The 27,413-nt window shown below is 38.5% G+C and overlaps 1 protein-coding gene across 10 annotated transcripts in view; it reads right to left on the minus strand.

Moving 5' to 3' along the window:
- Positions 1–708: 708 nt before the first annotated feature.
- Positions 709–27,413, minus strand: part of DOCK10 (dedicator of cytokinesis 10) — a 326,872-nt gene continuing 300,167 nt past the window's right edge. For 5 of the 10 annotated variants that reach the window (XM_056120899.1, XM_056120888.1, XM_056120858.1 and 2 more), the window contains exons 46-57: positions 25,602–25,659; positions 25,162–25,260; positions 22,815–22,921; positions 21,008–21,130; positions 20,626–20,739; positions 12,154–12,300; positions 9,444–9,654; positions 7,864–8,054; positions 6,005–6,105; positions 5,691–5,829; positions 4,124–4,199; positions 1,317–1,447 (exon numbers count right to left, since the gene is read on the minus strand). In XM_056120899.1, the coding sequence (XP_055976874.1) occupies positions 1,386–1,447; positions 4,124–4,199; positions 5,691–5,829; positions 6,005–6,105; positions 7,864–8,054; positions 9,444–9,654; positions 12,154–12,300; positions 20,626–20,739; positions 21,008–21,130; positions 22,815–22,921; positions 25,162–25,260; positions 25,602–25,659 (1,428 nt within the window). In that variant the 3' untranslated portion in view covers positions 1,317–1,385. Of the gene's footprint in view, positions 1,448–4,123; positions 4,200–5,690; positions 5,830–6,004; positions 6,106–7,863; positions 8,055–9,443; positions 9,655–12,153; positions 12,301–18,783; positions 18,974–20,625; positions 20,740–21,007; positions 21,131–22,814; positions 22,922–25,161; positions 25,261–25,601; positions 25,660–27,413 lie in introns of those variants that run through there. The other 5 variants (XM_056120910.1, XM_056120866.1, XM_056120935.1 and 2 more) reach the window with 3 other exon arrangements.

Consider the following 27,413-nt stretch of genomic DNA (forward strand, 5'->3'; position numbering starts at 1 on the left):
AATCTATGAGTTGAACTTGGGAATTGAATATAATAACCTGCATCTCAGAGCATATATCCAACAAGGATGGTGGGGGAAAGGGGTATCTGTCTATCTGTCGGTGTGTTCCCATTACATTTACCCTGGGACCCAGGCTGATGGATCCTCCATCTCCCTGTGTCTCAAGATGTTTCATCAGAGGAAGTAAAGGCATATTTGTAAGGAAACTTACCTCTACTGTTTATATTTCAATGGTTAAAGTAAGTCACAATGTCAAGTCTAACTTCATAAGAGGTCGAAAAGTGCACTTTGACCCCCACAAATTGACAGACAGTAGAGGCAGAATATTTGTGAATAGCACTAATAATTATCAGCAGATTCTTGAGATTCTGATTTATTATATATTAACTAAATCATACTATTCATCTCCTAGAATTTTGGGACCAATACAACCCTGGCCTCTCAGATCTGAGAGGAGCATCACAAATGATACTTTAATCCTTGCCCTGGATTTACTGGTCAGACATGAAATGTAAGTTGGATCCCTTAGTACCACACAATCTCCTGAGGACTGATAGGATCAACTTCTGAGCACTTGGCTGGGAGTGTCCCTTGAATACTTCCCAGTCTGGTTCCCAAGACAACCAAAATAGAGACTGTGGTTTTGCAGTCAACGGCCATACAGTCCAAACAACAAGTTCTAGGAATAACTCACTTTTCAAAAGGGAACCAAATGCAAAGTAACCGTATTTTTATTTCTATTAACAACAAAATACTTCCATAATTTCATGGCCTCTTGCTTTTCAAGAGCACATATATTACAAATAAGGGAATTCCACAAACTTTAAAGATTAGTATTTATCAACACTTTTGTACACATACACAAATATTTTAATATAATGGTATCTAAAATGTTATTCATATAATTTTAGCACTGTCATCAGTATTAACTAAAAAGGTTCTTTTAAGTTTGGTAAAAACCATATTTTTTACAATATCCTATTTACACCTCAAATATGCTTAAATGTTACAAAAACATTCACTTTGACCTTTAAAATGCAAGTACCAGGAATTGGCTTGAACATAATGAAACTGACAGCAAACTTTGGTTTGCTTTGGAGGCCCACGTTCGTGGGAATTATGCGGTAAATATTCATCTCGGGTTGATCAATGCTATTTAAAGAAAAAAAACATAGAAATGTGCAAATCTGGGAGGCTGGCAAAATTCTCAAGCTTAGCGAGGTAAAAAAAATATATTAACACCATAAAAACTTCAAATAAATTAAATCTGTTTCTCTGTCCCACGGCGAGCTGCAGATCCAGAAAATTCTCTGCAGTCCTGGCCTCAAGGTTCAGCACTGGAGGAGATGGAGACGGAGGGCACAGTGGGGGCTGAGGTGGGCCGGCTAATGACTCGACTGCACGTTGGCTCCGCTCCGTGTTTTGATGGGTCGTGCCGGTAGGTAATCTTCAGATAGGAGGAAACAGTCGTCAGGGAAATAGAACCGTGTTCAGATCTCAAAACACACAACTGAAATACACAGCAGTATTTTCTTTTATTTCTCCCCCTGGGGTGGAGGGTGTGTGTGTGAATCTGTCGATTTTGGAAAGGAACTTATCAAAGTAACCCTGAAGGATTTCCCCAAGGTCATGTGTTAGGAATTTTAGCAAATAAGTTTTATTGACTTATTCTGACTGTGTTGGGGGAGGGGATCATTCTGGTCCGCTGCATGAAAGGCAAGTGTTTTCAGCCTTGTTACTATCTCTCCTGCCCTTTGTATGATTTTAAAGTATCTTCACAACAGCCTTCCTTGATCAGATAAGATAAACTGATACCTACTGGAATAAACCTCACACATACTTCTGAGAACTCCAGAATTTTCTCTTATTCTAAACATTTACAAAGGATATTGTCCAATTCCAGCAGCAAAGGAAGAACTTAAACTTCATTTAAATGCTTGTATTGAGGGAAATATAAATATATATATATATATATATATATATATGTACCTTGACATTATTTTGCTTTTGAAAATAATTTCAATATAAATTTCCTGTCAGAGCTGCTCAAATAACAAGATTTAAACACAATCAGAACAGGAGTAGAAGCCCAAACACCCTTTGAATGTGTTGGTGTTGAAGAAATTTCACAAATGCTTATAGTTTCTAGTTCTAAGGATTCCACTAACTTCTCATAAAACTTTAGCTCAATTGTTAGCACTTTTCCCAGATAGAGTTACTACTTCTGTCCCCATAGAACAGGAGAGTGTCCGAATATTCCCTATCACCTATAAATTACCCTTCTGAAAGTGTCATGTGTTCTTGAATGAATTAGTAAACAATGTGTCCAAAGAGTTTATGAAAGTCATGACGTTGTCCCTCATATGCTTGACATCATAGTGAAGATCTAGGGCTTGAGCATTATAGTACAGTGGGTAGTGTGTTTGCCTTGCATGAAACCCACCTGGGTTTGATTCCTGACATCCCACCTGGTCCTTGGAGCTTCCCAGCAGTGATGCCTGAGCACAGAGCCAGGAGTTAGCCCTGTGCACTGCCAGGTGTGGCCCCCAAACAAAAGCCAAATAAACAAAAATGAGCAGGGATCTGGTCCTTTCTCTGTAGTTGGTATTTGAAACCTACTGTCTCCATGGACTTCACCAGGCTGTCATCCTTCTAACTGGTGGAACAGACCCTAACTGAGCATCTGATATCGGTCTTTTCTGGAGGTACTTAAATTTTTAATAACATAAAGTAGTGTGGTATTCTGACTGCCTCTAAAGGTAATTGTTACCAATTTGTCTCTTCAACAATTCAAGCCATTTAACCTCAATTATCCATATCCGCTTTATCCTTTTCCATCTCCTTTCTTTTATGGATGGAAGTTTCTTTCTAAAGAAACACATGTTTTTGCCAAGGCTTTTCTAAATGTTCTTGGAATAAACTGCATAATCAGTTGTATGTTAGTATTATATTCCTCCATTATAATTGTTTTATAATTTTTTCAATGGTGTAATCTAAACTCATATGTGTACCTACTTCTAAATATGTACGTGAGTGTATAAGTATTTGAGGGTATTCATGCATTACACCTGATGGTAAAGTCCTATATTATAGGGTCATGTTAAAATTTAATTACATTTTCCTCCACTACTGTTCAAACACAAACACTATGGTTAGTGGTTATTTTCATTAAAGAAGTTTAGTACTCCCACAAGCAATCTTTTTTTTTTTTTTTGCTTATAAACATAAGATGAGATAAATGCCCACATTTCAAATACCATGGACTCTACAGAGCCCTATCATTTGCTAGCTGTTCATGATAGAAAAGTAAATTCCAGGAAATGATTCATTATCACCAACTCAAAATCGCTTATGCATGATTAAAATAGAAATAGTTTATTTTTCTATGAACAACTTTCAATTTTATTGATAATTGACATGTATTATTGATAATGACCAACTAAATAGTTTTCCTTTAGAATTTCTTCAACAGAGTTAGAAGCAAATAATTTGTCCTTTAATCTAAGGTAGAAATGTGAATGGACATATAATAAATTTTTCAAGAAAAACATTTTTTTAAGCTGTCAATTAAGTTGTGATCACTGTCCTAAATATAAGGACTTTAGTGATAAATAGACTTAGAAACTCAGAGACAGAAGATCTTTCCTTCAGATATATCTGTTCTTTTACTGAAGAAAAGGATCTGTAAACCTCACGGGTTTCAGTGTTTTTTTACTTTGCATCACTTTTCAAGAAGCACTGAATCAAATTTTCCTTCCCTCAGCAAAGGTTTCCTGAAAAGTTTTCTCCCCCTTTAATAACCTAGTCCTTGTCTTTGTAGATTTGTTTTAACACTTGAGTATAGTCATTCTCTGCTTTGGTTACAAATGAGTTCAAATAAATTTTAGAAGTTGGTGGGGTATGAATTTTTCTTCGTAAAAGTCAAGTTGTTGACATTAATTTTAATTAGTAGGTACTTTTTGTAATTGACCTACCTTGAAAAAGAAATTAAATTGTTCTAATTAAACACGTGAAGAAGACTAGCCACCTAGGGAGGCGTCTGGAGAAAATAAACAGCTAGGAAGAGATAGGTAGACCAGAAGGCCACAAAGGACAGAGTAAACACCAGGAAAGAAAAACATACCACTTTTGCTCACAGTACTGAGGGAAATACTAGACACAGAAGAACAGAAGCTGTATAAACACGGACCGTGACAGAGCTGCCAGGAAAAAAAGAGAGAACAGCATTTTTTTGATCCAAAGATTCAAGGTCAGAGGCAATTTGCAATTGGAGACAAACATTTTTCTTCTCTCTTTTCCAATTTTCAGACTCATTGTTGGTGCTTCCTGTTCCACACTCAGATTTATGGTTCCCCCACCATGCTATCAAGGCATCTCTCTTGAATATTTAATTCCCATCAGCCCTTAAAAATCCCAAACCAATACTTTTTTCCACTAGCAGGGAGCGCCTCAGGAAGATGAATTCCCTTCTATATAAGTTAAGTACCCATATCTTTCTCTAGCTACTCTGGAGGATTTAAAATGTGGGTGGAAAGAGCTGAAAAAGAATTAAAAAGAAATATATATGAGAAATGCAATTAGAATAAAAGGATTCAACGATAAGTTTCATGTCGATAGAGCTAGACCATTTAAAATTAATAGTGAAGAGCTACTAGGCTGTGAGGCACATTCGGGGTAGGAGCTCAAGTTCTCCCATCCCCTCCATTATTCTATAAAGAACACATCTAAAACCCAGAGGGAGCCATAGAAGATGTGATATCCAGGTAGAGGGTGAGAGTGAACGGATGGTAGGAAATAGATTAAAAAAGAGAGAGAGAGAGAGCAGTGGAGCTGGAGCCAGCAGGTAGGCCATTTGCCTTGCATGTGGCTGACCTGGGTTCAATCCCCAGCATCCCATATGGTACCCCGGCACTGCCAGGAGTAATTCCTGAGTGCAGAGCCAGAAGTAACCTCTGAGCCTCGCTGAGTGTGGCCCCCAAAGCAAATAAATTAATAAGTAAAAATTAAAAAAAAACTGTGTTTCGCTTTCAGCCACTTGTTCTCAGTACCTCAAAATACTGTGATTAATGAGTGCCTACATTTTGTGTAAAGCCCCATAGAACTTTCTAGAGATATGCCAGAAACCATAGCTGACAATCTTGTGGGGGGGAGGGATTGAGTTTGATCCCAATTCTACACATCCTCAGAAGGCCTAACCTCTTTCGAGGGGGTTTTGATATTAAAAGGTCATCTACTTCTTAAACAAATAGAGTTGCTTAAACGAATGTGATCTTACTTAAAAATATCAAGTTATGATCTCAGTCCTGGGTTCTTTGTGAAGATGGTGCAGAGACCAAAAGCGTCACGACTTGTGAATCATCACCACACAACCTGGGAATTGTGAAGTCTTAGAGCTCAATGGAAATGCCACTCAATGTGCCTTGTGGTCTAACAGGAACTTTATGTTCTAGAAAACCAAATGTTTGCATGGTTTGAATAAAATGTATGAAAACTGGGGAAAGTATGTAGGTCCTCTTTCCATTTGAAGGCTGTTTCATCAGCTTTATCTCTGCTTTGAGGCAAAGGGATAACACTATGTAAGAGGAAAAGACGTGTTTACAAAGGTGTAGTGATTTCAGCAGCAAGGAGAGAGACTCGGGTTGGAGGTAAAATGGATCTTTTCAGCCTGGGCCACCCCAGGGAAACCTCACCTGCTCATTCATGACTGCAGAGAGTTCACTGAGCATATCCTTATAATGGGATCTTAGTTCTTCCTGATACTCCAACTGGTCTTCCTTGATGAGGCGTTCATTCACATCCAGGGCCTGCCCACACGCATCTGCAAATTGCCTTTAGTGACAGCAACAAATCAATCAATAGCCAGCCACGAAAAGGTACAATTCAGAGTAGGCGGCTGATGCATGATGCCATCTGCAAGCGCATTGGTCAGGTGGCTTCCGGGGAAGTCATGACTCCCTGAAGGAAGGAACTCAGTGAATGACATGTCTAGCATGGAAGGGCTTACCTGAAGATTTCCTTCAGAAGCTTGACTTGGTTGTCAGGGTACTTTTTCGCATTAGTCTCCTCTAGAAAAGCTCGTGCATAGGCCATTGGTCCAGCGTTAACCTATTGGGGAGAAAAGGAATTTCTTAAGGATGATCCAGTTGCCTCCACGGTTCTTCTCCACAGCCAAAACAGCAGCAATAGAGCATCCTGATTTTTCTCACATTTTTACCTTGAAATCAAGTGATTAATCTTAATTTTCTTCTTTTGGTTTTGGGACCATATCTGGCAGTGCTCAGGATTTACTCCTGGCTCTGTGTGAGATAACTCCTGGCAGGGCCAGGGAGGGGATCATATGTGGTGGCAGGGAATGAACTCGGATCACTGCACAATTACAAGGCAAATATCTTATCCATTGTACTCTCTCTTTAGTCTCATTAAAATTTTTATTGATTGTCCTGAATTGTCCTATTGTCTGGAGAGATAGCTCAGTGGGTAGTGCGTTCGCCTTGCACGCGGCTAACCTGGGTTTGATTTCTCCCTCCCTCTCGGAGAGCCCAGCAAGCTACAGAGAGTATCTTGCCCACACAGCAAAGCTTTGGAAGGTCCCCGTGTCGTATTCGCTATGCCAAAAACAGTAACAACAAGTCTCACAACAGAGATGCTACTGGTACCCGCTCGAGCAAATCCTTGAACAATGGGAGGACAGTGCTACAGTGCTACGGTCCTGAATTTGGTCAATAAGCTACCAAAGAATCAATGATTCATTTACTGCCATCCTACTTAAACTTCATGCAATTGTTTATCTTTTCGCTGTCCACACACCTGCTTCAACTATTTTATTCATATGTAAATGAGACTCATTTTTAAACTTAAACAAATACATATATTTAATATGTTTGTACTGCTCCAGTGCTATTTTTTATTTTAAAATTAAATTTTTTAATTGAAAGTACCATAATTGACTAAGTTATTGACAGTTGCGTTTTGGCATATAATAATACTCCACCAGTGTCAACTTCCCTCCATCAGTGTCCTCATGTTCCTTCCTGCACACCTCCCTGCAGTGTATACAACATTATAAAGTTTGGTATTTGTAGTGCTAACTTTTAAAATGAACATGAAATAGTGTATGACCTTTAATAAGATGTTCTACGTGGTTAGCTGTAGGCTCAGGTTTTAGGCAGGAAGTTTGACACTGTGGAAAGGGGGAAACTCCTGGGCAAGATTTGTGGTGGTCAGGATCTGAGGTTAGAGATGTAACAGACTGCTAAGAGCTGACAGAAACGCATTTCTCCTTAATTTTGCGACTGTTCCATACCTGTCCCATTTTTCTTTCAAAACCTAGAACTGTTCCCTTAAAAGTGGTAAGTGTTACTGTCTACAAAGATTAACAACAAAAGTGCAATAATTTAGAAAGTTTGAACAGAGTAGCATGATGTAACTCCCCTTATTAAAAAAGAAAGTTTTTCCTCAGGTGTTTGATATCAAAAGGTGCATTTTTACAAATAAAATTGTAAAGACTCAAAGGTGTATGATGTTGTCACAAATAAACTATGACTTGTACCCTTCGTAAAACAATCACCTTTTTTTCTTTTCTTCAGGGTGTTTGCCTTGTACGCTGCAGACCCAGGTTCAATTCCTCTGCCCCTCTTGGAGAGCCTGGCAAGCTACCGAGAGTATCTTGCCTGCACAGCAAAGCCTGGCAAGCTACCCGTGACGTATTCGATATGCCAAAAATAGTAACAACAAATCTCACAATTTGTTGTGATAGGTTACTGGTGCCCACTCGAGCAAATAGATGAACAATGAGAGGACAGTGCTACAGTGCTAAATCATGTTCCACCAACCCCATTTATCACAGCTCTGGACCACACTCACCTTCACGCTGACACTTCCCTGAAGCTTGAGCTGCAGCCTGATCATGTCCACGTCCTCCATTGTGCAAAGCTGGTTGAGCTCAGACACTTTCTTGGACATCTCATCAATGGCCACTTCAATAGGGTTCAGTTCTGTGCTCGATTGGCTGATGACTTGTATTCTCTTCTTCACGTAGGGGAACAGGTGGCTTGCTGCAGCCCAGAAATAGGAGAGTGGAAAAGGGTGAGCATTAGTGATGATATGTGATCCCACTAATGGACAGAGGATCCCATATATATGAACTGCTCAGAGCAAATTCCATTCTGCATTTTTTGTTTTTTTGTTTTGGGGACACACCTGGTGGTGATGCTCGGATCGTACTACTGGCTCTACACTCAAGATCATTACTGGTGGGCTTGGTAGGACCAAATACGATGATGGGGACCAAACCCCAGTCGGCCATGAGCAAGGCAATTCCCCTACCCTCTGTACTATTTCTCTAACCCCAAATCCATGCTGCGTTTTCATTTTTTGTGCATATGAGTTGCTTTTCTCTTCCAGGCTGTTGATTTTTCAGTCTCTTAGCATTTGCCCCAACTATTTTCACCTGCATTGTCTCCAGCCTGTTTCTGACCAAAATGCCCTCATTCTCAGCACTGGACTGGGACATGTAGAGTTCACAAGCCCTAAAGAGAAAACCTTTCACACAAGTTGTAACATAAGGAAAAACAAAAACCCTACTGAACTCATGATAAAGAATGGTTAAATATATATGGAGTGGGCTATATTATGTAATGGCTTAGCTCTGAATTTTTTTCCCCATTGAAAAAATGCTGGGAAAGTCAACTAAAGGCAAACTTTCTCATAGTTTGGATGCCAATGCTATCCGGGAGTTATTGCATAATCCAGGCCTGTTCGCCTCTCAAGACACCTTCACTCTCATCTTTTCAGAACACTTTGGCTTATTTTTTCCCCTCCAGGTGCCTGGGGAGAGTCTCCCCTGGGTTTCCACTTCATTTCTCAGAGTGTGCTCTCCGGAAAGATATGCTTTATTTGGCTGTTCTCCTACCAGCCTGTGTGCAAGGATTATGTTTTAGTAATTTGAATTGCCAAGAACAGTGCCCCACCGGCGCTCATTAAACGCTGGTTGATTCCATTAAAAGGAGAACTTGCTCGGAGAACCAATCTAGAGAGTACCGGAGGATATTATCTTGTGCATTCCTCTCTCCTAGCAGGGGCCTGAATCCCAGAGTACTTTCACCCCAAAGCACACGACTACAAAAAAATCTGCTGCCTCTAAAGTAACTGTGGGTAGGTTCCAGGAGAGAGGAAGCTGATTTCTTAAGACACTGACTGCAAGATCCTCAGGGCTAGAAGAACTACAGAATTGAATGTGTGTTGACAATAGGCTCTACTGACAAGTTCTTTCCTTGACTTCCCAGGTCTATGGCAAGAGAACGAAGGTCATCGGGTAACTGGTTTATGCTAGCACTCAAGCACAAGTCAGCAGAGTTAAGGGTCCCTGTAAGCTGGAACTGCAGTTCTCCACGAGTCCTGCCTCCTAAAGGAACTTGCCTGGGTCCAGGCTCCCCGATACGTACTCGTCAGGACCGTTCTCCTCTTGCACTGCTCTTCCACGCCCCCATGCTTCTTGCCTGACAGCGTGAAGGGTGTCTCAAAGACAAAGCGGTTGATGTTGTGATGCATTTCGAAATCCGTCTTCCGGTCCTCAATTTCCTTTTCCTCGAAGTATGGCGTGACATAGGTCACCTGGATATAGGCAAATTTGGGGTCCAAATCCTTGGGGTTTACCTGTATTAACATACCAGGGGCAACGGAATGAATGGCAAGCAACAGGGATTCCTGAAAGAAGGAAACTGGGCCTGGTCTTGGCTGTTCTCACCAGGGGAAAGTCTCTCTCCACTGACGGGAATATAGGCCATCGTATCACATTAGAGCTGGGACCCCCGAAAGAATAACCATCTGGTGTAGTGGTAGATAGGGAAGGAATCAGCTCACCAGGAATTTCAGGCTCTTGGAAATGCCAGTACCCAGCTGTGGCTTATTCTTTCTTTCTTTTTTTTTCTTTCTCTTTCTAATGAATGACAGCACCAATGACTCGAGTACAAGTGTCTTGAAAGTGGGAATAGATTATTTCTATCACTCTGTGATTTAGCCATGCACTTCAGTTGGAACTATCAGCTCCGGACTTGTAGTATAGGAAGAGGTTTCTTATCTGCTTAGTGGAGCAAGTCATTATCTTTCCTTACATGGCTGCACCTATTTTTATTTTTCAATTTGTTTAATTCCTTCTCTGTCTGCGATACACACTCTATAGTTTCTTCACTCACTCTGTTTTCGTGAATCTGTTTGACAAATAGTGGGGATGACAAGCTGGGGTGGGCTGGTAGAGAAAGGAAAGACAGGAGATTGCTTTTTGGCTGTTCAGGATTAGAAGGAGATGATTTTTAATTTCTTTTCTCATAATTCTCTGAAGGATTTCGTAGCCTTTTTCTTCTCTTTTCCTTTTTGGGTCACACCTGGCAATGCTCAGGGGTTACTCCTGGCTCTCCCCTCTTCCCTGACTCTGCATTCCAGAATTACTCCTGGTGGTGCTGGGGGACCATATGGGATGCTGGGAATCGAACTCGGGTCAGCCACGTGCAAGGCAAACGCCCCACTCGCTGTGCTATCGCCCCAGCTCCCCCCAGCCTTTTAAAAACATCTTTATCAATTGCCCATCTACAACTTGTCTAGTTTCATTAATCTGAGAGAGCTCAGGCACTTACTTATAATGCTATGAAGAACTACACTGTAACTTTAGTATAACTGTCGTTAGGGTACAGATAAAAGAAATGGAAGGTCAGAGTGGGGAGGCAGCTTCCCCAAGGTGGGCCCAGTTGTACTGACATGGAGAAGTGGAGATTCCAATTGTTCTGACTCCAAATTTGCTACTTTTTTCATCCTTCTAGGAACTGCATTTATCTTCTGACCCAGATAAGTAACCATTACTGTGGTTCTAGTTCAATTAACCTTTTTTGGGGAAGGGGAGTGTGCCTTCTAAGCCAGACTGTGAATATACTCATAACAGCCACCCAGACCCGTCTTAGTAAAAGTTTTGTAAAAGAGAACTAGGAAGAAACATCTGATTGTTTTGGGGAGATGTGGCCCAATATAGTATAGGCTAATAAAATTGGGTGCAAACCAGTTGTTACAGTTCCATTGCTGTGAGCCTTTTCTACGCAGCCTATGTTTCATTATCATTTATAATTTACTTTTCTGGTCTTTGGTAACACTGGTGGGGCTCAGAGTCACTCCAGGCAGTTCTCAGGGGACGATATGTGGTGCTGGGGATCAAACAATGGTCAACCACATGCAAGGAAAATGATTCATCTCCCTGTATTATCAACCAATGTTTTCAACACATGCCTTTCTCTTACCCAGGCTCAGAACTAGGTGCTGACAGAGCACTCGTCACTACAGGGGCCGGGCTTCACAGAATGCTCTTTCCTTACAGCTAACTCCATCCCTCCCTGATATTCCCAGTTGAGATATCCTCTACTCCGTGAAGCATGGCTCTACCAAGCATAAGCTATTGAGGGTGTCTGTCCCCTCTCATAATGATGCTTTGCCTGCATCAGTTTGATGCGGTTTCCCTTCCTATTCATTGCAGTCCATTTCATCTACTATTTGCACACATCTTTCTTTTCCTATCCCTTGGTGAAGGGTGAGCCCTAGAGGGAAAGATTCTAGATGCTTCAGCACCTAGTTCTGAACCTGGAATACAGTAAGTGCTAAATTGAGGTTGACTAAATTAATGAAGGCATATTAGAAGGGCCCGGGTAATTTAATTAAAGGATATAAACATTTGCTTTCTTGAGCCATGATAAGGTTAATTGAATGGTCACATAGTAATTCAATAAATCTGATTTACGAAGAGGGGAGATTTCAAAACTGTTATGACCCAGGAAAATCTTTATGACTGAACAAATGCATTTCTGCTGTATCTTCAAAGTCTACCCTTGTGCTCAATCTTTGACAGTGATTCAAATACAAATAACCCGCTGAAGAAGTAGAGAATTTAGGAAGTTGTTTCTAAGATTACTTAGAGATTCCTCAAATAGACACATGCAAGGCTTTTGACTTAAAAAAAAAATCACCAATCAACCAATCAGAAGGAAAGACATCTAAAATGGTTCAAGTAATTCCCTTTGCTAAGTTAGGAGAAAATCACAAATTTTAATAAATGGGGCTAAAAATGACAATAAACTCATTTCCTTGAATTTGTATGATTAGTGATTTTTCCTCTACCTTGTTGGAATCCTGAATTATCTTCACATTGTCTGCTCCAAATTTATCTGCATAGAGTTTGAGTAGTCTTTGGGAAATTTCAGAGAGACCTGTCAGTTTAGGCTCTTTATAAATATACTCTTTACCTTCTTCTTCTTCAAAAAATCCCTATGGGAGAAAGAAGACAGAAAATGAACCGCCGTGTATTAGGAAATTCCAATTGCAAAACAGAAGTTTTTTTACTTAAAAAATAAATCCAGTCTTGTTGTCATCCAAGTCATTGATTTTCACCCTATAAAATTAAAAATAAGAGAAAAAGGAAGTGAAGAAGTTTCCTGCAGTTTCCCTACTGTCAAAAGGGGGAAAATAAGGACCCTCATGAAATAGCTTACACATATTTCCTCCTCCCCTAATGTGGAAGTCAGTGTTAATACCTGCTTGCATATATTTTGGAAGAAGAATGCCCTCATGTGGTCACCTGGGGTAGAACATAACGAGGAAGAATTCATCATTTTTCCAAAAATAGTATTTTTTTAAGTAGGCCTTCTAAGTCTTTGAAACTAGCATAGTAAACATTATAGAGCAGGAAACGGTATCAAAATAGGTTGCATACATTACACATTACATAAGACAAAAATCTATAATGGTTCGTACCATCATAACAATTTACATGTGGTGTGCTCCCAAGTACAGCAATTTAAAATAGAAATTTACATGAAAATAGATTAGGGTCTTAATACAACTTGGCTATATAAAATTGAATAATGAAATTTACAAATATATATTTTATCATCTTTCAATGCTATATATTACAGGATTGAAAATGTTAACCATTTCATCATTTTTATGCTAGAGAAGCAAACAGGTCCCATCTTCTGTTAATTTCTTTGTCCATCTATCCTAAAAACAGAAGGAAGTACTCCATTAAAGAGGACCTCAAGTGCTAGATTAAATTAGGAGTTAGAATTCAAGTGCATCCATCCATCTGGTCTACCTGTTTTAGAGTTTACCTGAAGGAAGAAGTTGGAGGATTGAGTGAAGATACTCTGTGTCACAAAGAATCTTCGGTTCTCATGATACCACTGCTAAGTAAAGCTACCACTGCTCATTCTCCAGCACAGTTCCAGGAATCGTTTGCTTTCTCATACATCTCCCTCATTGGCATTGGTTTATTGAAAGATAGGAAAGTATGTATGTTCAGGGTTTAGCAGACAGACCGATCCTTAGGGACATGTTATTTTACATTTGTTTAATAAATAAACAAATGAAATAGTTCTTATTGGGCATACGTCTTAAGAAGGCTTATTTGCATCAGGGAAATATGGAAATGATTCATTACCTGCTACTAAATATATTATCAACAATTTCTTTGGGAAATGTTGATAACTGATTATGAGTATCTTGACCTAAACTGCTAAAAAAAAAAGAAAGAAAAAAGTGATGTCTGATGTTAAAAGTCTAAGAATCAGTACCTATTGGGCTTATACTATTAGGCTATTCTAAGAGAAGAATAAAGAATAGTACCTATTATTTAGACTTTATAGGGGTAATGAGTTAGTTCAGGCCCCATTCCCACTGGAATTCCAGACGGCTGTGCCTTTTTTTCTGTTGGACTTTTGTCAGATTCTAGGTCAGAAGTTAGTGACAAAAATTGACAGGCTGACACATGAGAGAAATACGACTTCTGAGGCCATCAACCAGAATTCTCCCCAGAGCAATAGCTAAAGCAACATTTACAACTTTCTTTTCAAGGAGATAAAGGTCTCCAAGTTCCAGACAGATTTTCTTAGCCTTGTGTGAAAACTCTCACAAAGAGACATTTTCACTGTGAATTTTTCTCTTAAGTAACTTTGGAATCCAGAGTTAGCAGAAAGGAAGTCCTGGGAAGCTGGATTTCACTGACATTACTATGACCTCGGTGGTCTTGGTCTGAACTGTCACTTTTTGTCATCTCTACTCCATCTGGAGGATGGGAAAGAGTATAGCCAGGGAAATTGACTGGGAGGCCCTTGGGAGAGCTTTTGGTACTCAATAGGCCCTGGTGAGCGTTAGTTCTGTTGAGGATACAAATAATATAGCGAATCATTACTTTTATTCATTTCTTTATTTTTATTTGTTTTGGGACCACACTTGCTGTCCAGGGGGATTATTCTTGGCTCTGCACTCTGGGATCATTCCTGGTATGCTTGGGGGACCATATGGGGTGCTGGGTAATTGAATCCAGGTTGTCCACATGCAAGGCAAATGCCCTACCTGTTGTACTATTGCTCTATTCCCGAAAGTAAAAGAGTGTGTCAATAAAGTAATTTGAGTTCTGGTTAAAACGTGGGGAGGAAAGTCAATGTTCCTTAGTAGGAGAGACAATTGCTGCTCACTTTAGTGTATTAGAAAGTGACTGAACAGAAAGACACTCCTCCAAAGAAGACATATATCTCACGGTGATTCAATTAAAAAATAAATTAAAAAACAAACAAAAAACGAAGAAGACATATAAACAGCCAACAGGCACATGAAAGAATGTTTAATGTTCCTGATTATTAGAAAAACGCAAACTGAAGTGACAATTAGATATTATTTCATACTAGTGGGATGGAGCAATAGCACAGCATTAGGGCATTTGCCTTGCACTTGGCTGCATCAGCCAACTGGGTTCTATTCCTCCACCCCTCTCTGAGAGCCCAGCAAGCTACCAAGAGTATCTCTCCCGCATGGCAAAGCCTGCCAAGCTACCCATGACGTATTCAATATGCCAAACACAGTAACAACAAGTCTCACAATGGAGACGTTACTGGTGCCCACTCGAGCAAATCGATGAATAACAGTGCAGAAGGACAGTACAGTGCTACAGTGCAGTGGGAATGGACTTCATCAAAATGATTGGAAATGAGTACTGGTGGGATACAGAGCTAAAGGAAGCATTTTCTTTAAGTGCTGGTGGCATTGTAAACTGCTTCAGTCTATATGAAAAACAGAACAGAGACCTCAAAAAATTGAAAGTAGAAATCCTATATAATTCAACAATTTTACCACTTGGAGTCTATGCCAAGAAAACCAATTTAAAAATATATGCACATCTATGCTTGTTGCAGTCAGAGATAATTATAGGAGCCAAGATCTAGAAACAATACACATGCCCATGAACAGATGAGTGAGTAATGAAGATACACACACACACACACAAATATTACACAGCTACAAATAAGGAAAATCTTGAACTTTGTTACAATATGAATTAAACTAGAGATTGTAACATTAACCAAAATACCATTCATCTTATTCACATATGAGATATAATGAACCAAAGCAAAGGCAACAATGGCCAGTGAAAATAAATCCTTAGATTCTGACTACAGAACTGTAAGTACCAGGGAGTGAGGTAGAATGGACAGAGATGAGGTGTCATGGTAACACTCTACCCTGAAAATGTAAAGAAACTATGATAAATTTATTTATTTTTTTGTGTTTACTTATTTAGCAAAGAAATAGAGCATCTGGGGAAGACAACTGACAGCTCTAAAACTGTTTGGAGACTGTGTTACCTTTTACTCAGGGATATTATCAAAGAAAATAAAGATAATGGATCCACAGAACATTACTACGGAAACTATAGAAGGTTTTCATTCCAGTGCTGTGAAATAAATTACTTATAAATAGATATATCAAGTGAAGACAGCCCCAAGGTTGCATTTCAAGACAACAGAAAATTTGAACTCTACATTTCCTTTGCTACGTTTCTAAATGTCATTTTACTGTGCAACAAAACCCTGATCTATATAATGGTTAGGAAACTGCACATTTTCTAATCATGCACTTTGATTGGTAAGCAATTAACCTGCACATATTATAAATCTTCAAAGGTGATAAAAATGTACTTAAACAGACACATCTAAAAACATTGACCTTTTCTTAGATGTTTTTTACAGGTATTTAAGAATTTTTCAATGCCCCTGGATTTATGATTGGGATATAGCATTTAGGTTCCCCTGCTATTAGATTTGGCTGATTCACTTTACACATAAATACATTCAAAGAGGAATTTAGTGTGCCAATTATGAGTCAAAAATACTAATAATAGACTAACCACTTACAGAAGTGACGAGAATGCAAATGCAGAAAAATGGTTCCACATAAATCTGAACTAAATTATGCACACATACACATCTGTGTGTAAACATATCTGTAGTCTTATCAGTGACTTTCATTCATATAGGCTCATTGATATAGGTTGACAGCCTGGAAGGCTTACCACATCCTAACACAGAGTCAATGGACTTTGAAACTACACAGACAAATTTGCACATCCCTCCTCACCTCAATTCCTTTTCTATCAAGATTCTGAGATTAGAAAAATTCTGAAATGCAGCTATATCTTGCAACATGTGATTGAAAATCACAGAAGCTGCATCTTTTGGTGAATAGAATGAAATTTCCCCAGGCCTTTCATTTAACTCATTCCAGGAGCATCTTATCTCTTTAGTTATGCAATGAGCATTCACTTGCTTGTTTTCCAGCTAAATACCAGAGCCCAAAGATTTCATTGATTACAGTTGATGTTTGATCACTGCTGCTGTCTCATTCCCCTGGAGATGAATATTTCAGGGACACTTTTGGGGTACTTTATATAGGCTACTTTGTGTAAAATTTCCATAGTCAATGAGGCCAGGTGTTGGATTAAAAAATTCATGTTATGCAAGACTTAAGTTTTAAATGCTCCTGCCTTGAAAAATCCATTTTCAACTTGTTTTCTAATGTCTGGTTCATTGTAGACATGATATTAACTATTCTAGTCACTACCATAAAATGAAGTCCCCAGGCGATACTGAAATATTTACCCAAAGCCCTTTGCGGAAGCCAAGAGTATTGCATATATAGCCATAATTTTGTATCATGGTTATGAGACAAGCCAATTTGGATATTAAAAGGTAAATTTCACAGTGGCATGAATTGAAAAAAAAAAAGAAACCAAGGGGATTATGCTATAAGTGGTCAAGACTCTTATTTTAGGCTTTTGGAAATATCACTTGTCTCATGATTAGAGGTAATGTTTAAGTCTCTTTATTGTCATGTGAAATTCTGTGCTCTATTTGCTACTAGAAAATAAAGTAGTTCACACTCTCTCTCTTTGGAATCTTGGACAGGTACTTGAATGTCACCTACACAATGATGACAAGCCCCTATATTTCAGCTTATCAAAGATAATGCCATTGGCTCTTCCCATTCACAGATGGCTAGTATTAGAGTTTAGAGGGCATGATTCTTAGACAGGTATTTAGGCCTTTATATTTAACAAAAACACGTTGCTTTTTAGCTCAAGATGGAGCTTTTAATGGAAAAAGACACATCTACCAAGAATCCTGACAGTATTAGAAATAAAAGGCAGGTGTATAATCAACACACTTTATTGAGGAACCTGCAAAAAGAATAAAATTAGGTCATTTGAATCCCAATCCTCCCATATTGTCCCTCAGTCTATTTAGTACATGGTTTTTCAAATATTCTTTTAGTAGGTGAGTTAAGGACCATGACCCCAAGATTTATAAGTGAAGATGGAAAATACTGGTTTGATATGGATGTGGAAGGAATTAAAGAATTACAAAAAAGTATGTATTGGTAAGAAGAGCAGATCTGAATATGAACAATTAGTAGATATTGAAAGAATTTGTCTTCTCTATCTTAACAATAATTATGTTGACTCATGTGAAATTGCTATTTTTATAGGCAGAAAGTATTAAATATAAGCAATTTCATATGTTTCAAAAGAGTAAGGAGAGTTCTTCTGTCACAGAACTACTCTAGATACAATTATTGGTTTGTTCTCTCTTTCTCTCTCTCTCTCTCTCTCTGTCTAGTTTTGGGCCACACTTGATGGTGCTCAGGGCTTGTTATTCCTGTTGTTGCTTTCAGGAATTACTCCTGGTGGGCTCAGGGTACCATATGGAATGCCTGGGATGGAATCCTGAATAGGTCTCATGCAAGAAAAATTCCCTACCTGCTCTTCTATCGCTCTGGTCCAGCTTGTTCTCATACCATTTCCGTCTGTATCTTTGGAGACTAACTCTTACTGGATCAAGATTGGATCCACCATTCATCTTTGAAGACACCATGTGAGACAGTCCTATTTCTCAAAGATGTTCTTTTGTGAAAAGGCAAGGTCCTCTCAGACTCTCAGAATGCTGGGGAGGTACCCATCCACAATCATTGCCCCAACTGCTGCCTCCTCCCCAACCCCTCTGTTCTTAGTGAGCTCTAAGTCTGAAATCTGAAGTGAGTGTGGCATTTCCAATACTGTCCCTGTGGGTGCAAATCTGAAGACAGGAAAGGGTCAACTGTCCTCTGATTTCATTTTTTCGGTATGTTTTAGGGCTGTGCCCATTGGTGCTCAGGGTTTACTCCTGACTCTGCACTCAGGAATCAGTCCTGGTGGGCTCAGGGGGCCGTATGAAGTGCTGGGAATCGAATCCAGGTCAGCTACATGCAAAGTAAACATAGTACAATGCTACCCACTGTACTATTGCACCATCCTCTCTGTACACAGATTTCCTGTGTGTAGTGCCCACATCTGTGTGAATATGTCTGTAGGCTTTCAGACTATGTATATATTTGTGTAGAAAGATCATATCCATAAAATAAATTATACGTTTTTGTAATTCAGATCATTGGTATAAGCTCCATTTAGTTCAAGAAGTTGCATTATGACTCCCAAATGAATGGGAGCAGGGTTATATCACCTTTGTGCAGAAGACCCAATCGCCAAAGTAAGTCAAGTTTGAGTAAGACAATGGGGAGGGAATTGTGAGGATTATTAAACATGCAAATGGAGAGAGAACAAACTTACCACAGCCTGGAACACCCAAGACCAAAGGAAGAAAAGAGTAAATATCTGCATTAAAATTGAGCTGGAACTGACACCTTTTAGTAGTCCAATTCTTCTATGCTGTTTGGAGAAACCTGCTTTTCAGGGCCAGATTATGGACAGCAGTTCATTCCTTTTTTATTGAAAAGATCTCTGCAAAAGTGCTAGACTCAAATCTTGGGCTGCTGAATGCATGTTTTGGAGTTTTTTTTTTGAGCCATCTCCGGGGTGCTTAGCTCCCAAGAAGCCCCTCAATTTTCACATTTCCTTCCTGATTCCTATTTCCTTTCATCATTTTTCTGGCTGATGTTCCATGTAAGTTGGAAAAAAACCCAGTAATTTTCTCCAAGATGTTCAAGGTACATTTTTTTTTACTCTCTACTCCTGTGTTGCAGATTTTTTTTCTCCACCAAAATATATTACCACTTCAAAGAGTTCTGATTCTTTTTCCAGGATTCCTAAAACATATGACTTAGAGCCTCTTTCTGCAGACTCTCCCCTTGTCTCCTCAACAATTTCCATACTATGTGGGCTGGAAATCTGGGTGGGATTCACATGAGTTTGTAAACTTTTAGATGACATTTTACTCCCTAGGGAGAAAGCAGCTGTCTTTCTCAACTCAGGAGGTCGTGTTAAATTGCCTTTGGTGACAGAGAAAAATTAATGTTTTCCAAGACTTCTAAAGGAAATGGTCTGTAAGGACATTAATTCTGGAAAATTAATATTTTCCAAGACTTCTATAGGAAATGGTCTGGAATGACTTTTTTTGGGGAGACCTCCCACTGTGGCAGTAAAAGAATGGAATCTTTATCCATAGGAATAAAAGTCTGAAATATGTATGTTGAAATACAATAGTGCTAGAAGCTTTCCTGAAAGGGAACAGGATGGTGCCTGGTAGATTAAAGAATTATGCTTTAATAATTTAATATATAATTTGTATTATGTACTATATAATTTATGACTTAAGTTATAATGTAATATATCACTTATATTACATGTAATAATGAATTTATATACCTTAATAATATACAAATTTTACTTTATTTTTAAGCCTCTATCAATAAGTAATATTTTCCACCTTGTTCATTGTCAAGGAAGAACACTTAAGCGTGACATTGATCTTCAATAGAGAAAATAAAATATCCAAAAGGTTTTCCTCTTGGAAACAGTCATAGTCTGAAAACAGTCTGGAAATAAGTATATGCATGATTGGAAACTCTTAGGTTTGTGATGGAGTCCTAGAAATTATTTCCTAGAATGCTACAAGTTTCATTTCCTAAAATATGTCCAGTTGAAATTCCCTTTTATATTCAATGCATGTACAGAGGTATTTTAAGAAAGATAGGAACCAGGAAGAAGAGAGTGCTGAAAACAATTTTTTTCTTCAAAAGATTAGAAATTTAGCTAGATTTCTAGACACAGAAATCTGCTTGATTGAATCTCTTTTAAGATTTCTCTGCCTATTTATCTAGCTTGTACATTTCTATGAACATATAGACTCTGACTTCAAAGAAAGACAAAAATACACCCAAACACAACACAGTTTCTGGTGTGCTTTCTATCTTGCCGTTAGATGTCTCATAATGACAGAAAACCCAACGGATTAAGAGAACATGCCATGTCACACCGAGAGAACCTACCTGCCCATAAAATGCCACGCGATAGTAGCGACCAAACAACCGCTTCTCAGAGTTCACCACCTCAGCCACTTTCAGGTAAGACCGATGAATGTCATAGTACAGATCCGATAATTTCTGAAACCGTAAATCAAAGGGTTTCATGAAGGTGAGACTGACATTAAAAAAAAATAGGAGGTTCAATGCTGTTCTACATTATACAATAATATCTGCTTGTATCAAATCCACACACCATTATCCCTTGACTGTATTGCAATGTTACATATCAAATAGATGTCCATGAAAAAAAGTATGACGAGAAACAGAGAGTTTTTATTTTGGAGAGCAGTAATTTATAAACTTTAAGCAGGTAATTTCAACTCATTTTGAAGTCTCGAAAGCATACCTTGAAGTCCCTTTGCTTCTCAAAGACAGCAATGATGGGCTTGTTGACATCGGCGATAAGTTCATATCTTTCAGACTTCCAGAGAAATTCCACACACATGTACAGCTGCTCTACCAGGATATGCTGCAATGCCCCAGATGGAAATGAGATTGTCACATGACTAACATTGGAGCCTTCTCTTGATAGTTGGTTTCAAAATAGTTGCATTGTCAGCATTTTTTCACCTGGGATTTCTCTGCTCCTGACCTCATTTATTTGCATTCCTACCCTTTCTTCCCAGGGATGTGAAATTTTCTTTGGAGTCTTCTCTTAGCCTCACCACTTTTACCTTGTTAGTTCCTCCAACTTAATATTTTAAATCCACGAAACGCCTTCAAGTCTGCTTGTTTATCTGCATTTCCACTGTCACAGGAAATACATCTGCTGAACTGAACTCTGTTCCCTCTATCCTGGATCTCAGTAGCTTTTTGTTTGTTTGTTTTGCAAACTCATTATCCTTTCTGAAACATAAGATCATGAGATCTGCATGTCCCAAAACTTTTGTGGGGACTCCAGCATTGAGAAGAGCTGTCCAAATTCTCAAGCATGACCTTCAAATTGCTCCACACTCAATCACCAACCTCCCTTACAGTGGCTAATGACTGAAGTTTGGCTATACTGTACTGGACACTTCATAGTTAGAATACTTTTCCATCTTCACCTTTCAGTTGCTCATATTTCTGTGCTTCTAAGAACAGAAATATGTTTTCTAAGCACAGAAATACGTTTTTTCCCCCATTTGACTCCAGCTTCTATTAAGCATCAAGATCCCATGCAAACGTCTGGGAAGCTTTTATTAATCCATTCCCATTACACATATTTTGGTGCAAAAATTGGTCTTTCTTTTAATTGTGACCATATATACATGGATTTATGGTTCTTGGGTCTAAGACTGACTACTCTCCCTTGAGAAAGAGATTTAAGAATTTTGTCTTGATCAAGTTTGCAAATTGAGTATAAATTGTTTTAAAATATTTTCCATCATTAACTCAATGATTCATATGTTAATGGTTTAATAAATGTTCAACTAAAACAAGCTATAAACTCCATAAAATAAGTGGATAACACTGTTGGAATAATTAAGAAAGGATTCTTAAATATTTAAAACAGTTAATAAAAAGATATGGTTACATTTGTTATTTGCAGTGTACAACAAATTCATGTGGAATCATATGTAAAATCTCATTAAGGATCATTCCAAAGTTTTTATGTCTTACCCTTTCTCCAACCTATGTAATATTATGATTTACAAACTAGTTCACAAAATACTTTACTTGAGGGGAGGTGTCTTGCTTCACCAGAATTGTCGCTAGTTTTCAGTGAAAAATTTTCTTTTTTATTTAACAAAAAATAACCATTTTTTTTTGGTAAACCAAAAGGATTTCTTCAAAAGCAGCCCTTTAGCTGAAGTAAAAAGAATTTCTAACACATTAAAAAAAGCTGTTATCAGCTCACAAAAGTTGCAACATTCCTTATCATGTTTCTCCAAAGACTAGTGCTTTTATATCTTACTGGAAAGTTTATTTATGTATATTTGGCTCCATATTAGAAAAGTAAAGTTTGGTTTAAGTTTTTACTAAAATTAACTATCATCAATTAAGTTTAATATTAGCAGAAGTATTAATGGGCATACCATTTTTCTAAATCATATTATAAAGGGACTTTACTAGACTTCTGAATAAGCTTTATTTCCCCTTCCCCCAATTTAGTTTAATGATGCAATTTAATATAGTTTTTTTCTCTATTATTGAGATAATTATGGTCTAACCTCATTGTATGGTGTATCTTGCATTCCTGAATCTTCTTTCATTGCACCTTCTTCTTTAATGTTTGGTGTAATGCTCAGAAAAGCTGGCCAGCCCATAGAGAACATGCCTGGGAAGGTTGAGTAAAATTTAACATTAATATTTGAGTCTAATATTTGAGACAATGGCTTTCTTCAAGCCATTTCAAGTGATATTATTATAAAGCTCATGCAATCAACATAATGGTCAGATTGTAAGTGTTGGAAAATATGGATAACAATGTTTTGCCTTTTAGATTTTTATATTATTTTGGGTTACCTGGTTTCTATAAGGAGCTAGCATAGGTTTATGGACAGAACACAAAATTTGTAGGTAGACATAGCTCCAAGGTCCTGACTGAATTACCTCTGAATCTATTTCCCACTGTGTTGTTCATCAGAAACTTTGTTATCTGTCTGAGAACAGTATTGGAGGAATTCAGAACATGCATATCTGAGAACAAGGTTAGTATACTGACACTGCTCAGTACTTGCTCATTTTCACTCTTTTGAATCATCTAAAACCCTCCAGTTTTCTCAGAATTTTCAACATCAACATGGAAAAAGGGCAGGCTTTACAGAGACATATGAAACAGTTGATAATATGTTCTATATGGTCTATCCCTTTTAGGGGGAATTTGATCTGAAGGAATGCAGATATGACTGGCTGTGACAGAGTCACAGAGTATTCCATGAGCAAGAGTTTATCACAAATTTTGGGGTAGTTTATTTAACTTATCTTGGTTTGCTCACATGTAAAACAGGAGGTAATAAAGGAACCTAATTTTGAAGTGTAATTGCAATACTCCATGGACTTATACAGCATCTGATTGCAATGAAAAAGGATGGGGAGGAAATAACTGAACAACAGTGATTTTGATGAGTTACATATAAAATGAAATTCCAATAGGAACTGAAGGATGAGACAGGAAAATCCCTGAATTTTAGCAAGGACAGGAGGCATGGTACCAAATATGCCAATTTCTCAAGGTCACCTCATTCTTTCATGGTTCACTTGGTTGTTTACTTCAAATGTCTTATTCGCAATATTTATTGACACTCTAAGAATATTTAAATACTTAAAACAATGAGGGACAAAGATGTATCAAAACGACTGTAGCTAAATTCTATTTACTGTTGACTGCTATTATCACAAAATCTTTTTTAGAATATTATGTAGTAAAGATACAATATTTTTGTTTGTTTTGTTTTTTGGACCATACTCAGTGATGCTCAGGGGTTACTTCTGGTTCTGCACTCAGGAATTACTCCTAGTGGTGTTCAGGGGGCCATATGGGATGTTGGGGATCCAACCCAGGTTAGCCATGTACAAGACAAATGCCCTACACACTGTACTATCTCTCTGGTCCCCCACTGATTTGGGGTGGAAGATGCAATATTTTTAATAAGAGGAAATTAACACTAAAAATGCTGTGTTGAAACTTGTCATATGAGTTATGCTTTTAAAGATGGAAATGAGGAGTCAAGAGATACATGCGTACAGTGCATGCCTAGCATATACCTGACCTGACATTCCTGACCCCATATAGTCCCTTGACATCACTGGTTGCAGCTCTGGAGGCCACCAGGCACCAAAGACATAGTCTGGGTTGTGCCCTGCATTGTACATCCTGATCTGCTCTTCATCCTCATGTCCTTGCATTGAACTTCCGACTCAGTTGCCCTAGAATTGCCAGAGTTCCTGAGTCTCCTGAGCACTGCTGGGAAGACTCCCAGCTCCATAAAATAAAAAGGAAATGGGAACTTATTGGTTATAAATATAACCCATTATCTCTATATTCATATGTACATATTACTTATACGTTTCTGTCTTTGCATACCCTTTTTTATTTTGTATTTTTGTTTTTGGAGCATATTTACTCCTGGCTCTGTGCTCAGGGATCAGTCTTGACTGGCTCAGGGGACCACTAGGGTAGCTGGGAAGCATCCCTTATTTTGAATAAAGACTTTTTATTACATTTCAAAATTAAAATTGATTTCTACTTAAATTTTAAACAGTTCATAAATTCAGAATAAAATCCTAAGGGTATACTAGCATGCAAATTGGTAGCAAAACATGACCATAATTTATAATATAATTGGGTAAGAGACAGTTTCTGTTCGCTAAGAACGTCTCAGTAACCTAACCTTCAGGCATTTTGGAGGGGATTTCTGAATCGTAGGAGCTGCAGATTTTTACAGTGGAAGCCATGTAGGTCTGAGTGAGTTTTGCTGCAAGGAATATATTAATAAAATGTTTCTGAAGTCAGATTTAAGCCAACTTGATTTCCTCTACTACTGTGGGGGGTAAACACGCTCGGTTAGCACTCACTTCCTCCACCGGGAGTTGTTAGTAATGGATTGCTATCACAGGGGTGCATCTCGTCCGCGAGCAGGGATGCTGTGCAAATCTTTTCCATTTTCCAGTAACCTATAGTAGTGCGAGATGAGGTTAGGACATTGCCAAATGGTTGTGTTAAGAACAAGCCCATGAAGCTACAAATCACTAACCGAGGATGCTTTCTCATTTTGAGTAAAGAAGATGACCCTCCCAGTTAGCCTTCAACATAAAACAGCATCATGGCATGAAGGAGTTAACACTTAAATGAACAATATAATTTGACATGTCTGTGAAAGTCACTGTGATCAAAGACAGCAAAACTGAGATGAATAAAGCCTAAAATTAACGAATTATTTTTAGGTTAGATTCTAACAAGCTGGCTTCTGAGCTTCCCCCCCCCCCCCCCCGCCCCTATCGTTCAGTCATCTTACCCTTTCTCTTCAGGTATTCTGCAATGAGGGCAGCGATGTGGATGTAGCACATGGCAGCCTATAAGGAAAAAGAAAAGAAACAGGTTCAGAGAAAGGCCAAGCGAGATTTGCCTATGTATCCAATTAGGAGTACTCCTCACATGGAGTCACATCCATGTCAGATGGGTGAATTCTTTATAAAGATATTATTAGAGAGACACACAAAGGAATCTTGGAACCGAGCAGCTTCCTGCAGAGATGCCTCCTGACCTTGCACCAGGCCGATTTCACCAGGGTGCCTCAGACGGGAGCAGGTGTTGTCCCTCCACCTGTCCCCTAGGAATCCCAGCAGCAGTCAAATTCCAGAACCCAATGAGAATGGATATGTGGGTCCAGTGACTGCAAACTCCAGGCCTCAAGAGACAGAGGAGAGGTCGCTCCTTCTCATCTCTCCGCCCCTATGGGACCCTGCAGGTCACACCTATGAACTGCCTCTGGCTGCTATTTAAGCTCATTAATGGCCATGATCCAGAGACACACAAAGGGATCTTGGACCCAAGCAGCTCACTGCAGAGATTTCTCCATACCCTAGCTATCTGAAATTTTAGAATTTTAGGAGTGCGCAGCTGCTCGACATTTTATGGTATTCATAACAAGCAATACAAAATAAATTATCTAGCATCTGTCTGTTCGGCAGGTTTTGAGTGGTGGTGGGAAAATTCATAATAATGGTTGTGGGAAGGTGTAATGGTGGTGAGACTGATGTTGAAATATTAAATGTAATTTATTATTGTTAACAGCTTTGTGAAATAAAATAAAAAATATATACTATTAGGGGGGGCTGGAGTGATAGCACAGCAGGTAGGGCATTTGCCTTGTATGTGGCTGACCAGGGTTCGATTTCCAGCATCCCATATAGTCCCCCGAGCACCGCCAGGAGTAATTCCTGAGTGCATGAGCCAGGAGTAACCCCTGTGCAACGCCGGGTATAACCCACAAAAAAATAGCAAAAAACCAAAAAAATATATACTATTAGAAATAAGAATTCATTAATTTCCCTAAATACTGCAATAAAAAATAAGTTGTGTTTCAGAAATTTTTTTGTTTTTCTTGATGTAGTTTTCAGGTGAATGAATGAATGTTCCCGAAGAATTTTTTTTCTCTTTCAAAAACCATCTCCGTTCCATAATATCTAAATCAATCTAAAGTTATATCTGTTAATATGTTTATATATCATCTATGTATCTATATATTTGTATTTTGAAATTCACAATTCATTTTTTCCTGTTAAAACTAGTCACCCTTGTATCTTAATCCAAATTATTAGCTAAAACAAGCTGCTTTTTAATTGTCTAATAATGGCACTTTTTGAATTTATGTTGTATAGAAAGTAGCTACTTCCTTGGATACTGTTGAGCACGTGAGAATTTGAGCTGCCGGAGTTCATACTTTAATATTTTATTTATTTATTTATTACTTTTTTATTGAATCACTGTAAGATAGATCCCTACAAAGCTGTTCACGATTAGATTTTAGCCATACAATATTCCAACATCCATCCCTCCACCGGTGTACATTTCCCAGCATCAGTGTCCCCAGGTTCCCTCCCATCATCCCTCACCCCTTACCTCCTGCCTGCCTCTAAGGCAGGTGCTTTTCTTCTCTGTCTTTGTCTCTGTCTCTCTCTCTCTTTTTCTCTCTCTCTGTCTCTCTCTGTATCTCTCTCTGTCTCTCTCTCTTTTGGGGCATTGTGGTTTGCAATATTGATACTGAAAGGTTATCAAGAATATCCCTTTTCTTACTTTCAACACTCAGATCCTGTCCAGGGTGATC

This window comes from Sorex fumeus, unplaced genomic scaffold, assembly GCF_029834395.1.
Source record: "Sorex fumeus unplaced genomic scaffold, SorFum_2.1 ptg000005l, whole genome shotgun sequence".
NCBI lineage: Eukaryota > Metazoa > Chordata > Mammalia > Eulipotyphla > Soricidae > Sorex > Sorex fumeus.